The 16,462-nt window shown below is 42.2% G+C and overlaps 1 protein-coding gene across 1 annotated transcript in view; it reads right to left on the minus strand.

Moving 5' to 3' along the window:
• FBN2 (fibrillin 2) overlaps positions 1 to 16,462 on the minus strand; it is a 245,033-nt gene that overhangs the window by 7,233 nt on the left and 221,338 nt on the right. Inside the window, exons 54-60 of the mRNA XM_029941159.1 lie at positions 9,312 to 9,437; positions 7,789 to 7,995; positions 6,655 to 6,780; positions 4,363 to 4,485; positions 2,918 to 3,034; positions 2,189 to 2,317; positions 536 to 655 (exon numbers count right to left, since the gene is read on the minus strand). Coding sequence (XP_029797019.1) covers positions 536 to 655; positions 2,189 to 2,317; positions 2,918 to 3,034; positions 4,363 to 4,485; positions 6,655 to 6,780; positions 7,789 to 7,995; positions 9,312 to 9,437 — 948 coding nt within the window. The remainder of the gene's footprint in view (positions 1 to 535; positions 656 to 2,188; positions 2,318 to 2,917; positions 3,035 to 4,362; positions 4,486 to 6,654; positions 6,781 to 7,788; positions 7,996 to 9,311; positions 9,438 to 16,462) is intronic.

Genomic DNA, 16,462 nt, shown 5'->3' on the forward strand with positions numbered 1-16,462 from the left:
GAAGAGCACAGACGGATGGCTCTTATTAAGCTGATATGAATTCATTTTGATTTATATGAGGGAGATGGAATAAGTAATTCTTCAACCCCAAACCTTAAGATAAGAAATTAATGATGAAAAGCCCCAGACCTTGGCCAGTAAAGATGATGGTCCTTGACACCACCTTTAGAAAATTAAAATTAGTAGAAAACTCCAATTATAAAAGCTCTAGGTGAGTTACCTTTTAGGTCCTTAAAACGACGTTTCTTTTCTAGGGCTGCCTGGTTGGCTCAACTACGTTAGACATGTGACTCTTGGTTTTGGCTCAGGTCATGATCCCAAGGTTCTTGGGATCGAGTCTCATCTCCAACTCCCTGCTGCCAGCCTGGAGCCTGCTTGGGATTCCCTCCCTCCCTCCCTCTCTCTCTCTCTCTCTCTCAAAAATAAACAAAGTTCTAGGATTCACAGGCTCCACTGAAACATCACCCTTTGTTCACTTTATGCAAAGCTACTTTAAGGTAATAAAGGCAGGGGCACATCCCGAGCGGGCGCTCACCGACGCACTGGTTCCACTGGTAGTGCTGGATGTACCCTTGCGGGCAGCCGCAGCGGTAGCCTCCCAGGATGTTCTGGCAGCCATGCTGGCACCTGTGGTTTCCATCACATTCATCCACATCTGCACAAACAATGCCAGCATGAGATTCAGGCAGACTTGACTGTTCTGAAATGCACTCCACACACCCCCTGGGTTAACTATTACCAGGGGAACTAACAAGACAGAGGGCGGTGAGCTTTTCCAAGTCACCTGGTTATGAGGGGTGATACCAGGAATGGTTCTAAAAGCCCACCTTATTCTGAGGCTGTCCGCCACACCGTCTCCGGTCAGTGCTGTCAATAACATCTTACTTTCAGCAAATCAGCAAGAGCGACCACAAATGTGTATTTTGGATGGGTGAACTGCATACGCTGTGATTTATTTGGGAGGTTATCTAAACATATTTGCATTACATATTCCAGTAGATTCAAAAGTGATTCAGACCTTATATTCTTCGTTTTCAGGAAGAGACAGAGATACCATTCAAAATTAATTAAATTTAAAATTTAATTTTAAAATAAAATTTAAAATTAAAATTAAAATCTGAATGTTATTTTTAGATACGCTGTGGTATTCTTACACATCTGGAATAATTTCTTTCGTACTTCCATACTCTTTTGGAATGACACCCGAGGCTTTGAAATTTCCCCATAAAGAGTAAAATAAAATTGGCATATCTGATGTGTGTACAACAAATTTATATGGATAAATAATAAATGGTATCTTCTGTGGATGGTCACAAGCTGAACTCAAACGTGGCAAACAGCTGTATACTCAGAATACTTTAAAAATTTCAATGATTTCAAATATAAAATGTTAAAATGGAAATTTTTAAGTAATTTTTTTCTTAGCTGCAAATTAGATACATAAATTTCCTATACTACTTAAATTCAAAATCATAAATTCCTAAGAATAATAATGCGTGACTAAGGGGATGTATATAGTCTTATAAACTTTGGGCATGGGTATTTTGTATGATACCAATTCTAATAAATTAACATTTGTGATGGAAATGTAGAGAACACTGTATAATTTTGTTGGGTACAGGCAGATTCTTATTTTATCCCCAGTTAAACACTTCTTGGGACTTGACCAGAAATCCCTATTGTGGGGGATGGATTTACAGAAAATGCCCCTTGTCGGGCAGAGAGTGGATCAGGAGTTTCAGCACAAAGGAAATGGAAATGGCTGTCACTTTCCGCTGAGCAACTGGTCTATTTCTGTAATTCTCTTTCATAATTGGGTCTTTTCTTAGACTTAACTTTCCCACATGTTGTTATCATGGAACAAAGCCCAGTGATTTTTCTGATTTACTAGTAAATGACTGTAAACCATAGTAGCTACAGAATTCCCTTTCAGTTTCTTTTCTTTTTTTTTTTAGTCAGCAATTAGGTAAAGACACCAGTTGCTTTAACAGCCAGTTCATAGTCACAGAATTTTTGTTCTACCACATAGACGTTTTCCTCTGCCCCCAAAATGATATGTGAAAATATAAGAACAATGTTATGTTACTTACTTTCTTTTGAGATGATCTCACTTCTCATTTTTTAGTGGTCTGGAAGCTAAAAATAGTTTGCTGTGTTAGATCAAGGATTTCTGAGCAAATAAACTGACCTTCACAGTTCAGTCCAGTGGCATCAAGCGAGAACCCTCTTTGGCATTCACAGCTGAAACTTCCAGGCGTGTTCTGACAGATTCCCTTTGCTCCGCAGAGTGAAGGCTGAGAGCCACATTCGTTGTTGTCTAGCAAGGCAGGAAGGAGGCGTGTCAAGCTTCCCGATCATTACCTGAGATTTCACTCCACAAAGTGAAAAGTGTGGTACGAAAGCCTATGTTTCAAGATGTGAAAACTTGAGGGAAATGGATGCCCAGAGTCATTGTCATGTTAGAGGCAAAAGTGGCAAGGAGTATTTCAAGACATGTGAAATTATAGCATATCTGGGGTCGATCGAGGACATGATTTTTGATAATGCAGAATGAAGTTCTCTTAATGTGTGTGTCTTCTAACATAAAATAACCCGCCATGTTCGCTAGCATGCTCTGAACGACAGTGAACCTGTATTCCTGTTCTGTCTGAACACACATGGTAATATTTAGAATGCAATATAACGGGCACTGTGTGGGATACACCCTACTGTGCATGGGCTTGGACCATAAATATCTTTTCCTTAGGTGTTTCTGCACCAGAATGATATCCAATTTTATTCATCACATTTCTAGACCGCTAACTATGAAACACTGGCTCTAAATAGTATTGAGCCTTCGTTATTCTCCCACTTTGAGGACAATTTTTATGCATCTACCAAGAGTTTGCAAGACTTCTCCTTTGTAGCGTCGTCTTACCAATACAAGCGGTGTGGTGCTGCGTGAAGCCAGGTGGGCATTTACAGGTAAACCCTCCCAGGGTGTTGACGCAGAGGAACTGGCAGTTGTGCTGTTTGGTCTGACATTCATCAAGGTCTGAAAGCAAAGAGAAGCCAGTGAAAATCAGAGCAGAGCTGCCTGGCTGTGCATCATTTCCCATGAAGCCAGAGATGTGTACACGTTCCATTGGGAGTTTTGTTGTCCAAGAGTTGTGCAGGAAGCCTTACAGGCTTCCATGTGCATATGGCGGCCAGTTCCTTTTCACACACGTGAGCAGCATATTTATTGTGGGCTTCTCTGAAAGGATGGCTAAGGTGCTATACAACACAAAGTTTTCCTAGAATAAGAGACTGCATTGAGGAGTCAGAGTGGTTTACATGAACTATTCTCAAAGAAAATATCCAAAGGGTATAATTCTTGAATTTAAAGCACATTTCAGTAGATGGCTGGCCACTTACTCCTATTAAAAGAGGGGTTAAATAAAACCACATAGAGATTGATGAAGATATGAAAACAAACACTGCGTCAGGTTCTCAGGCTCCAAATGAAAACACCATCATAAATACCAGAGGAAGTAAAAAAAAAAAAATACAGTGTCTGTAATTCTGATCATAAATGAAATTATTTGAACAAAAACTCAAAGTGTGATTTTGGTTAGATTAGAACTTAATATATTTAAATAAATTTGCAAAGCAATAGAAGATGTAGACAAAACTAATTCATTATATTAAAGCTTAAAAAAGCACACACACTAGTTATACTCCTAACAACGTGCAAAGTTCAACTGTTTCCTGATGGTGCAATAAGAGGTCAAAGAGAACAATACTGCTTGCTATTATTATTAGTACTTTTTTTGGTATTCGTGGGAAATAAAACTTCATCTTCTTAAGAATAACCTGTATTTCAAAAAATCGATGGACAGGAATCTCCTCAGTCCACTAATTTTATACTGGTGAGGTTTATGATAAACCTGAAGGGATGAGCATAGCACTGGAGCCACAGTAATTGTCTAATTTCATTTGATAATTACTTTCACTACAACCTAACCAAAAAATTGTAAATTCAACCATTCATTTTTAATCTTCAGTAAATGTATAACAAAAATTATTTAGAGAAATAAAATCCTACATGTCATGAAAGAAATTTAAGTTATTTGTTTCAATCTCTTGGCTCACCGTTTTTTGTTTTATATAATGTCATTTAGTTTTGAATTGTGGGGTTTTCTAGAAGCAGCAAACCTCTGTAGTGTGGGTTTAGTGCTGCCTCCCACCGTGTGCCCTTCAGGAGAGTCTTCTGTGGATACTAAAGTGGTCACGAGGAAGATGCGCTTTCAGGAAGGAGATGCAGGTGTCGCAATCCCGGGCGAGCTAACTGGACCGGAACCAAGAGGGACCAGGGTCAGAAAGGCCGGAGACCTCACTCACCTTTGCAGGTCTTGGCATCCTCCTGCAGGACGTACCCCCGGGGGCACGAGCACTGGTAGCTCCCCTCCGTGTTCTTGCAGATGAAGTTGCACGGCTTCGGGGACTGGGAACACTCATCAAGGTCTAAGAAAGAGGGATGCGAAGAGTACGTTCTTAGTTTCAAGGAACAACTCACTGGTCTCCTCCCTCCCTCCATATTCTTACTTCATCTTTTTCCTTTCTACTTCAATTTAAAATGGAAAAACAGCCAGAGAGAAATGATGCACACAGCAGTGCCTTCGAAAGTAACATATTGGTTTACTTGGTAGATCCATCTATGATTCCTGGATAAATGTAATATCTGGACAACTGTCTGGGTTAGAAAAAAATCCACTACATTGGTTTTTAAATTTTTTTTTAAATATTAAGATATTTAAATATTTATTTGTGCTGTCAGCACAAAGCCCGACATGGAGCTCCAACTCACCGACCATGAGATCACAATCTGAGCCAAAGTTGGATGCTGAACCATCTGAGTCACCCAGGTGCTGTTCTACCACATTCTTTAGATTTATGTATTTTGGTTTATAGCTCGAGGATCATACTCAAAAACATACAAATTTCTTTTTTTAAAACAATTTTTGGCTTATTTTTGAGAGAGAGAGACAGAGATGGAGACAGAGCAAGTGAGCGAGCAAGCATGAGCAGGGAAGGGGCAGAGAGAGACACAGATTCCGCAGCAGGCTCCAGGCTCTGAGCTGTCAGCACAGAGCCCAATGACCTGATGTGGGGCTTGAACTCATGAACTGCAAAATCATGACCTAAGCTGAAACCAGACCCTTAATGGACTGAGCCACCCAGGCATCCCCAGAGTTTCTTTCTTCTGACATTCTGACACAGAGGTTTGGAAGACGTTCTCTTGAACTGTTAGCTGACCTGCTAAGCATGGGGGTACCACAGGCTTGCTGCGTCAGATCCACGTCCTCACGCTGGCCCACCGTGCTCTTGGGCCCTGGCGGATGGACTTGCTGTCTGTCTGCCTGGTCCTATTTTCCCTCCACTCCCTCTACTCCCTCCCTGCAAGATGGCCTGGACTCTAAGTCAATGGATCAGCGGTCACAGCTCCTTTCAAGGAGCCCTCTGGGCACCATTTTCCCCTCCCAGGGTTCAATAACGTCTCCTTCTTCTCTTTTGGCCCAGGGGTGGCACGGCCCCAGCACACAGCACTGTGCCTCGCAGTTTCTACACACTATGCTCACAGCTTTATTCAAAATAAGCCTGCTTAATGTGTCCACCTTTGAATATGCTACCTCTTTTCTGCTAAGACTGCCAGACAGCAAGCAATGTCCGTTTCTTCCTAGAACACATGATCTGTGTGCCCAGAATGCCAAAAGCTTGTGATCAGCAGCCTGTTCTCAAGCACCCTCAGGCCCAACCAAGTGAGTCAGATCCTTACTAGAGTCAGTATGGTTTTTCTTAACCCTTTCTTGCCAAGTTATTAAAACAGGCACTTTAATTAAAGGAAAGCTGCAAGTTGATTAAATATGGAGGATAAAAGACTTTTTTGTCATCAGTGAAAACTAAGTCACATGCTTGAGAAAGACTCAATAAAGGCAAGCCTCCCACATCCTGCCCTTCATTGTTGCCAAGTCCTGTGTGTGAGACAATAAGGAATTAAATTAGAAAAGGGGGCTCTAAAAATGTGGAAGCGTTCTGCCTTGAGACTGCTTTGCAACTGGAAATTACACATGATACTTAACTGGTATACTTTATGCCAAAAACAGCGATGAGGAGCAAAATGCATTCTCTGTATATGCTAACACACACACACCTACAGTCAGAAGTCATTTTCTTATACCAGGACACTGATGAGGCACCTGGGTGGCTCAGTCGGTTAAGCATCTGACGTCAGCTCAGGACATGATCTCAACACATTCTCGAGGTCAAGCCTTGCGTCAGGCTCTGTGCTGACAGCTCAGAGCCTAGAGTCTTTCAGATTCTCTGTCTCCCTCTCTGTGCCCCTCCCTGCCTTGTGCTCTCTCTCTCTCAAAAATAAACAAACATTAAAATGAAAAACAGACATTGACAAATGTGTACATCTGCATTTTAAATTAAAATATAAACTGTTGAAATAATATTTTTAAAATTGTTATGCTTCTCTGATTGAACACTTTCTGATGAACAGTGATACCAGAAACCACATTCCTAAAGGAACGGCATGATTTGATAAAAGGCACAGCCCATGGCTCCAGGGCAGACACAGTGACCCGCAGGACAGGGGAGCGGGCCACCCCGGGCGCGGCGGCGCCTTACCTCCGCACGAGGTGCCGCTGATGTCCGTGGTGTAGCCCACCTTGCAGAAGCATCGGAACGAGCCCATCGTGTTGATGCACTGACCGTTGCTGCAGAGGTTTGGCATGACCTTGCATTCATCAATATCTATGGGCGAAAATAACCCCAAAAGGAAAACAAACGTACAAGTTAATATATACGTGGGGACAAAACTGGGGCGAGAACGAAGAGAAACGAGGGACGTGAGGTGAGATAACTGGGGACACCAGCACCCACGGCGCTGCTCCTGCCGGCGGCCGGCAGCAGGGAGGGGAAGGAAAAATATTCTGAAGGGATCAGAAGAGGTGTGCACATGGAGCCCAGGTTGAAAGCCTTGCTTAGGTCTCATTTTGGAACCTGAGTGTGAATTATTTTGGTGGGATGGAGAAAGCTACCTCTCTGAAGCCCAAGTAATCTGGAATTTGTGGTGATTTCCCATGCCTGGACCGCACATTCACACTTGGATTTGGCTCAGAGGAAAGGGGTTTCATTAGCAAAGTAAATCGGGCCCTGGGCCAACAGTCTGTGTAGTAATAGAAGAAAATGGTATTTTTTAGGACATCAGTCTATCAGCGGGTTGTACAGAAAAATGGCAACAGAGGACCAATGGGCCAGAGGCTAGAATTATCTTTGAAGTCAGAGCCTTTAGTTATAAACTGCTTAAAAGAGAAATGGACTCAGGGAGGGGAAAAAAAAATGGAAACCACTCATCAGTTAATGAGACTTGCTGGTTTGTAAATATGTTGCAAACAGACTGAGTCCCTATGCATACTCAAATAAGCAACACTTACTTAAATGAAGCCAGTATAGTTTGGGGGGTACAAGCATGGTTTTGGGGGTTAGGCAAAGGGCTCTGTTGCTGTGTGCATCCCTTAGAAAGGGTGTGCTTTCAAAAAAAATTACTTCCTGTTACCTAAGCTTTCAGTTTTCCCAATAAACTCTACCTCTTAAAGATGAAGACTGCATCTTTTCAAGTCCCTAAATCATTCGCAAAAAGCATGTACAGACACATATAAGTATTCTAGCTATTGCATCAGTTTCTCACTTTTCCTTCCAATTTACCTGAATTAATATTCATGGTATGGATAGCGTGCGTCAGTTTCCTCATCTCCTTACCTCTCCCATCGGTGGCATATCCCGGGCCATGAGGACATATCTTTTTGTAATGGGCGGTTCCCGGAAGCGGGCAAAGCTCACACTGGTGACCCCAGCCCCGCCCCCCGTCACAGCAGCATTCAGACTTCGTGACGAGGTTGCGGCTGCTGGACGCCATCTGACACATGGTCTGCAACACCTCTGCAAAGCAGAGTCCCTGTCGATTGTCTGAAACAACAATGAGGTAATAAGCATCAGTGACATGGCGCCGACACTTCATTTTCATCTTCAGGTGAAAAAGGACAGTGTTTTCCCTCCTGGCAGTAATTTTTTTCAAAGGTGAGTACTCTTCCCTATGACAGCCACACTGCCTGACAGTTTGAAGAATACAAAGGTGTTGGAGAAGGAGTTTCTTTACTACAGGTTATTAAATTTGACAAAAAGTGATACTATACTTAAGAAACAGATTTATTTTTCTTCAATCCATCAGCAACTAGTTGATGGTAAGCTGTCATTCCTGCAGAATGCGAAAAAAAGGAAAAGGAAATGACATCATTTCCCTATAAATAAGCAAAGGAGTATCAGGATTTGTTTGTGAGAAGCAAATTCCAGATGATGTTATGATGCTGATACATATTCAATCCAATCTTGTATTTTCTGCATCTAACAGAGTGTTCAAACATTTGGGCTAAGCAGGTTTCTTTAAAAATATATAAATAAAGGAATTTCTTTGATGTAAATGGGCAAATCTTCAATATGGTTTTATGAACCATCCTACTGAAATCTTAATACTATCAACAGAAAAGTACATTAGACCATGTAGGTTATATTTTCTATTTCCAGAAAGATTGGTGGTCAGTAAGGGTCCAGATGGAAGGCAACAGTAAACAGAACTTATTTTCTTGACCAACAGTTTCCTAGGATTTAATGCAGTGACATCATCTGGAGACTCTGATCTAGCTGAGACACGCTGTTTTTATATCAGGGATGAGTGCTCTTATTCCCGTTTGCCTTAAATTTTCCTACTCCATACATTTACACCTGCTCATAATTAACTGAAATGGCTTATAATGTGGGCATTTTAGCATTAAAATACAACATAATGTCAGAGCTTTATATTTTCCACAAGAAAATATTCTGTAAAACATTTTTTTCTGTACCATGAAATAAAAATTAACCTTCACTAATGTGGTATTTACTTTAATATTATTAGTCCAGCAAAGCTTACCTCACATAGCAAATATTTTCTTATGGAATTAAATCATCTCCTGATGTAAGTTTTACTAAAGTCACATTTTCCATAGAGCTTAATTAATCTTAATTTTGTAAAGACTATTTACATTACCCATAGATGTGCATACAACACATGGGCAGAAATACATCATTTTAATAGATGAGTCCCTTTAGGAAGAGGTATATTGCATTACTCAGATTGGGGTTTATTTTTTTAGCAGACAAGACTATGTATGGAGAGCCCTTCTGTGATGACATCATAAAATGGATGTTTTATTTACCAAGTACAATGCAACCAGATGTCCACTTACCAAGGCATTCAGTGCCTGAGGAACTTGACTGAAATCCTTCACTACACTCACATCTGTAGCTCCCGACAGTGTTAACACAGCGCCCGTTTTCACAAATTCCTGGCTTGGTCCTGCATTCATTTTCATCTTTGGGAAAACAAATAGGTGAATAATGAGTAGATGGTAAAATGGCCAAGTTACAAATGATCCTTGAGTGGGTTACATCTTACTTAAAACGTCCTCACCAAAATACTAATATGCTGGGATAAAAACTAGTGGTGTGTGAAGATGGATTTATTTTTAACTCCATCCTTCCAGGTGGGTTCTTTCTTAACAATGTTTTTCTTTTTCTTTTTCCCTCCCCTCCGTGTGGGGAAGGTATGGTTGCTTGATGGAAAACTGGCCTCCACAAGGCATAAACTTGCCCTGCACCACTAGGCAAGGTGGGGAAGAGCTCTGGGGAAGAGGGGGCCAGTTTACCTGACATGGGAGCGAGGCTGGGGGCTCAGGGGTGGGGGGGGCGTGGAGAGGAGGGGTGGAGAGGAGGGGAAAAGCCACACAGGCAGGGATGAAGGGAAGGCTCCTGACTGGCTTTGAGTCAGATCAAAGGAGCAGTGTGGGGTGTGTGGACTGTTAGTGGGAGAAGAAATTTAGGGGGAGTCCTGCTCTTTTGTTTGGTGATAAACCTATTAGGGCAAACTTTTTATTAAAAAAGCTGAAGCTGGGTCATGGCTACCCATTTTTGGGAGCTTACTTATTTTTGAGAGACAGAAACACAGTGTGCGCCAAGGAAGGACAGAGAGAGGAGGAGACACAGAATCTGAAGCAGGCTCCAGGATATGGGCTGTCAGCACAGAGGCCAACGTGAGGCTTGAACTCATGGACCGTGAGATCATGACCTGAGCTAACGTCGGAAGCCCAACCGACTGAGCCCCCCGGGCGCCCCAAATTCATTTACTCTGCCTGTGCTTTCTTTTTGTCAGCACTTACCCTCAACGTTTTGTTTCATCCTTTCCTTCCCAATCTACCTCGCATTCTGATGTGGCACCTTTCTTACGCAAAGCATCAGACCCTGGGTTTACAAGAAATTTTAAAAAGCATGTTTGTCTTTTAGTTTAGTTATAACTATCATGACTGCTAATGTGTTTGGACTCTTACCCATCACTTTGTTTCACATCCACTCTGCTCTTGCGCTCTTCTCTCGTATTTCTTAGGACAGTCTAGTCTTCTATGCCCTCCTCTTGCCCCACCTCATGTATGGAAGTCACAGTCCTCCTTCTGTCCTGGCAGTGGTAGCCATGACCCAGCTTCAGCACATACTTGCAGTGAACACCTTTGCACAGATGTCAAGAAGCACCTGTTTCCAGAGTTTCTAGCCTGAGTTCTTTCCCCCCTTTCCAGGTGCCACCCCAGGTGCCACCTGCCACGCTGATGTGATCTAGAAAGTTTGATTTGTTAGATCTTCTTTTTTTTTTTTTTTAACGTGCCACCAGGATCTATTTAAACCAAATAACAAACTTTCCTGCATGCCTGGCTTACCACTGCTTTACGTATACTACCAGTTCCTTCTGGATTAATTAAAACAAAATAATGGAGCGTCTAGTTTGGTGGCCATTTCACAGTCATTTCAGAGAGTCCTCTCATAATGGGTGGTGAACCCTTCAGAACATTTCTGACAATGTCTCGTTTCTTGTTTATTTTCTTACTAGACTGGGTATACACATTTATTCAGAATGAGTTTTGCTTAGAATGTTTGGAAACTACTACTTCATTATTTTCTTTTATCCAACGTTACTGTTCATTTGCAGGAAGTCTGGGTTTTCTCTCTGGAAGCTTTAAGGGTTTTCAACTTTGCTTTCAGTACCCTAAAATTCACTATGCTGTGTCTTGGTGAAATTTTTCTTCCCTTTTATGAAAAAAAATTATTGCACAGTTACAAAATTACACAAATTTTAAGACTATTTACAAAAATATTGTGCTAAGTTATAGATTTAAAATATGTACTGTTTTTGTATATTGTGTACTATGCTGTGTTTGTTATTTCTAGAATCTGAGGGTTCAAGGTCTACCTTCTTGGTCTAGTCCTATCCCTGAGGTCATTTGCCTTTATTTTTATTTATTTTTTAGTTGTTTGAATTATTTTATTTTTGAATTTTTTTAAGAAGGGCTCTTGTTGGATAGTCTGAGTTCCTCCATGTCTGTTGATGCATAAAAGAGTTTCTATACTTAAAAGATGGCTAGAGGCATCTCAAAATTGTAGATTAACTTGTTCTACTACCATTGGCATGTGAGAAAAAAGTAGCTTGACTTCTTTTTCTACCTTGTAGGTACTTCCTTTTCCTGCTTGATTGCCTGAAACCAACAGAATTCACTTTCTTCTTCCCTCCTTTCCACCGCTGAAGCCTCTAACTTCACTAGGGAGTATCTCGGTGTGTGGTACCGCACCACCTCTGAAATTCTGATAGCTAGCATTCCATGCTTTATCCTTTGACAATTTCTTGATGGCATCAGGGTTGCCAGCTAGTCACCTTGCCCCTGCCCGTGACTCCTAGCGCACTTAGCTCCGCCCACTCGGCGCCTAGTGCAGTGCCAGACCCACAGGCTGGGGGCAGACGCACAACCAGGACAGTTTCACTATAACGCATGATTCAAACCTCAAATGGGAAGTAACATGCCCTCGATAACCTTCCTGTACTTCCTAGTGTGCCCACGCCCCCACTGTCTAAAATGACTGCTGCGGGTGTGACAGGAACTCCTCCATCTCTCCACTATGAACCACCGACCTGGTCCTCACTTTCAAACTCTTGTCCTTTTTCAACAGCTTAAAGATTCTCTGGCTTTGCTCCAGGCCCGTCCTTGCACTTGAACTCTGATTGCCTTCCAGGAGTTCACAGTTCTCCTTTTTCAGTGAGTTATTCTCTTAACACACACGTTCTACTAACTTCCATCTTAAAAAACAATCTCTTTTAATAACGTGTTATACCTCCCCCTCATTTGTGGTCCCCTTCAGGACAAATTTATTTCTCTTTTCTCTCCTAGATGCTCTGGCTCCTATTTTATTCTAGTTTATTTCGAGTTTGTTGAGGTATAATGTAAAAGGATTCCTCTGTCAAGTGAATTAACACACCCATTACCTCACATATTTATCCTTTTCCTGTGTGAGAATATTTAAATTAATCTCTTAGCAAATTTCAATGACACAGTACAGTGTTGTCAACTATGAATCACCATGGCACACATTAGATCCTCAGACCTTATTCATCTTATAACTGTAAGCTTGTAACCTTTCTACCAACCTCTATTTTCCCTACTTCAAGCCCCTGGCAAACATTTTTCTACTCTATTTCTGTGAGTTCTATTTATTTACTTTAATTTTTTTTTTTAGGTTACACTTCTAAATAATACTGTGTGGTATGTGTCTTTCTCTGCCTGGCTTGTTTCACTTTGCATGAGGCCCTTTGGGTTCATCCACATGTTATCACAGATGACAGGATGTGCCTACATTTTCTTGATCCATTCATCCACTGACAAACACTTAGGATGTTTCCATACTATGGCTATTTCCAATAATGCTATGACGAACACTGGGGTTCAGGTATATTTTTGAGATGTTTTTGTTTCCTTTGGTTTTATACCCATAAGTGGGATTGGTGGGTTACATGGTAGCACATCTTTACTTTCCTGAGGAACTTCCAAAATCCATACATAGTGGCCTTAGTAATTTATGTTCCCACCAACAGTACGTAAGGTCACATAAGGTCACAGTGCACCAAGGTTCCCTTTTCTTCACATCCTTGTCAACGTTTGTTATTTCTTGTCTTTTTTATGACTGTCCATCCTAACAGGTGTGAAGTGATAACTCACTGTGGCTTTGACTTTAATCTCCTGATGGTGAGTGATGAAGAAGGCACCACATCTAGTTACTTCTTCTCTTTCTCTAGCTCGTACTACATCTCAGCACGAGTGACCGCTCCCTACGCGCTTGAATAAGTCATCCTTTTAATCGTTACGAATTCTATGATCACCTGGAGAACTTCTATTTTGCTGGCCACTCATTTTTGTCTTCTAAATATTTTCAACCACACTGGATTCTGGAGTGCTCAGAGCGCAGCCACTGCTGCCTCCCCTCTCTATGTTCTCTTTCTTGGTGTTTGCATCTGATTCCGTGACTGTTAAGTGACCACCTGTTTGCCAGCAATTTGAGGTCATGGCTCATAAACAGATCTATGCACCTACTGTTACGCTTAGAAGGCTCAGACATTTCTGACAGTTAAGTTGGTCAAAACAATTTTTATTCTTGTGTTTCCAACCACACCTGTTTCTTCCAGTCTTATCCGTTCATATCATCTAATCACGTAAACTTATTATTCAAGTGAACTGCTGGGACTCGTCTTCTCTACCTCTCTTCCTTCTTCCACATCCAACCAGTCCATCAGCAAGTGCTGTCGGTTATGTCCAAACTATATTATAAATCTAATCCCTTTCCCCACATTTTTACCTCGCTCTGGCTTAGATGATGAAACCCGCCACTTCTGTGAACCCTGCTTTCCCTCCCAATGCCTTATGATGCATGATCCACTAGGTAACCAGAGACCTCTGAAAAATGCACATCAGGCAGCAACAATAGCACAAGCGAAATTTTGCTGTATGCCAAGCACTATTCTAAGGGTTTTATATGAATTAACTAATTCAATCTCCCCAATAGTCCCGTGTGGTAAGTGTTCTCGTTATTCCTATTTGTGATTAGAGGATGAATTTGAGGCACAAGGTGAAGCCAACTTGCCCCAAATCACAGAGCTAGGAGACAAGAATCTAGGTTTCTCACACTCATCGTGTGTCCGCGGGGCCGCACTCCGAATCCCTCTGCCACAGCGCGTGCACGGCGAAACCAGCGTCCTTCCCGCGGCCTGCCGTGCCCGAGCCCGGGGGACCTCCCTTCACGCTGCTCCCCTGGCACATGCTCCGGGTACACTGGCCTTCGTCCCGGCCATAGGCGTCTGTGCTTATGGCTATTTCCTCTTCATTTCTAGGCCCCAGCTCAAATGTCACCTCACCAGAGAAGCCTTCCTTCAGCGTGTCTTCTAAAGTAGCTCCCATTCCGCCACTAAATCTTACTTTCTTGGGAAGATGTACCACTATATGAAATTGGCATGCTGATTATCTGTTTGTTTGATGTCATTTCTCCCTGAGAAAACGCACAACTTGAAAGCAGTGCGGGCAGGGTGGGGGTGGGGCCCCTGGGTGGCTCAGTTGGTAGAACATCTGACTTCGGCTCAGGTCATGATCTCACGGTTTGTAGGTTCAGCCCCGTGTCGGGCTCTGTGCTGACAGCTCAGAGCCTGGAGCCTGCTTCAGATTCTGTGTCTCCTTCTCTCTCTCTGACCCTCCTATGCTCACGCTCTCTCTGTCTCTCAAAAATAAATAAAAAAGCATTAAAAAAAAAAAAAAGAAAAGAAGGCAGCCTGAGGGCAAGGGGTAGGGGGACACCCTATTCTAGTTGAACAGGGTATCCCACGAACCATATACACAGCAGGTATTTGATAAAGTGTACCTGAATAAATGACTATTCTGTAGTCATTTTTTGTGGGGGAATGTGTTCTCATATATAGGCTTAAATATTTTCTACAAGAATGTAATTCCATAAATACTTGAATATGTTCCAATTTTTTTCATTCTTTTTTTTTCGGAGGGGGACTTCATTTATGCAATGTTGGATTATTTGGCCTTCCATCTGTACCATTAAAAAAATTTTTTTTAAATGTTTTATGTTTTGAGAGAGAGACAGACAGACAGTGTGAGCATGGGAGGGACAGAGAGAGAAGGAGAAACAATCTGAAGACAGGCTCCAGGCTCTGAGCTAGCTATAAGCACAGAGCCCGACATGGGGCTTAAACCCACAAACCATGAGCCAAAGGCAGATGCTCAACCAACTGAGCCACCCAAGCACCCCATGTACCATTTTGTTATTAATCACTTCCATATCCACATTTTTGCAGGTTTTCATCTTTGGCTACTTTTTATTAAGTCTACTGTGACTGGGGTGCCTGGGTGATTCAGCTGGTTAAGTGTCTGACTTAGGCTCAGGTCATGATCTCATGGTTCATGGCGTTGAGCCCTGCGTTGGTCTCTCTGCTCTCAGCGTACGGCCCACTTCAGACCTTCTGTTTCCCTCTCTCTCTGCCCCTACCCTGCTTGCTGTCTCTCTCTCTCATAATTAAATAAAAACATTAAAAAAAAGTCTCCTGTGACTAACATTGTCATGGCTTTCCTTCCTGAGCTCTGCTAGACCATTTTCTCTTGATAGTACTCTATCTTCATTTTCAATCTCTTCTGGTATAATTTGTACTTGATGGTGTCTCTTAAAGATACAAAAACGATTTTTCTAAACGTGTCTTCTTCCATTCCTGAGGTATTTTGGTCCACTGCTTGTTTATTTTCCTTCTCCTCCGCCTCACACGTGTGTGTTAGCTGCACTCTCCTGTAACGCCTCCCGTCCGCTGGGCCTTCCCCAGGCGTGCCCCACGCCAGAGCCCAGTGCAGCAGCGCGTCACCAGTGCCACGCTGGCTGTGGCCCCGCTTCACCTCCTGTCCGTGGTACAAGCATCCTCTCACCACACCAGTTATGCTCCCAGCCTGTGGGGCGTGCGTGCCGAGTGTCTGTATGTTTAGGAGGTCGCTGAGGCTCTGAGTAAAGTTCCTGAAGTCTTTGCTTGTCAACTGTTTTCTCTTTTACTTCTATGGCTCTTCACGCTGAGTGTCGAGCTGGGTTTCTCTTGCTCACCAGTGTCCTTGCTGATCTTCTATTTGAAAATGCTGGATGAACTCTTTAAATCACGGCCAGTCACTTTTAGGGAGATCTGTATTGTGCTCCAGTCTAAAGGTAAGTGCGTCACTGAGCCTCTTAGGTATTTTTTATTGAAAATTTTACATTACTTGAAAGATACTCTTCAGAGCCTATAGTTGGGACCATTCCTCACTTAAATAAACAACACTCTTTCCTCTGCTGCTGCACTTCTAAATCTTCAGGGGATGGAAGTGAGGTGACACATTTTTATTCCACCATCTTAAAAGCAAAGCCTTTCTTCCTCTCATTAATATTTCAAAATTCATTTTGAAATGTTTTATTGATTTCAAAATGAATCCCCAATAGCATTCTGTCAAGACTTTCATTA

Source organism: Suricata suricatta, chromosome 6 (assembly GCF_006229205.1).
Source record: "Suricata suricatta isolate VVHF042 chromosome 6, meerkat_22Aug2017_6uvM2_HiC, whole genome shotgun sequence".
In the NCBI taxonomy this organism is placed as follows: domain Eukaryota; kingdom Metazoa; phylum Chordata; class Mammalia; order Carnivora; family Herpestidae; genus Suricata; species Suricata suricatta.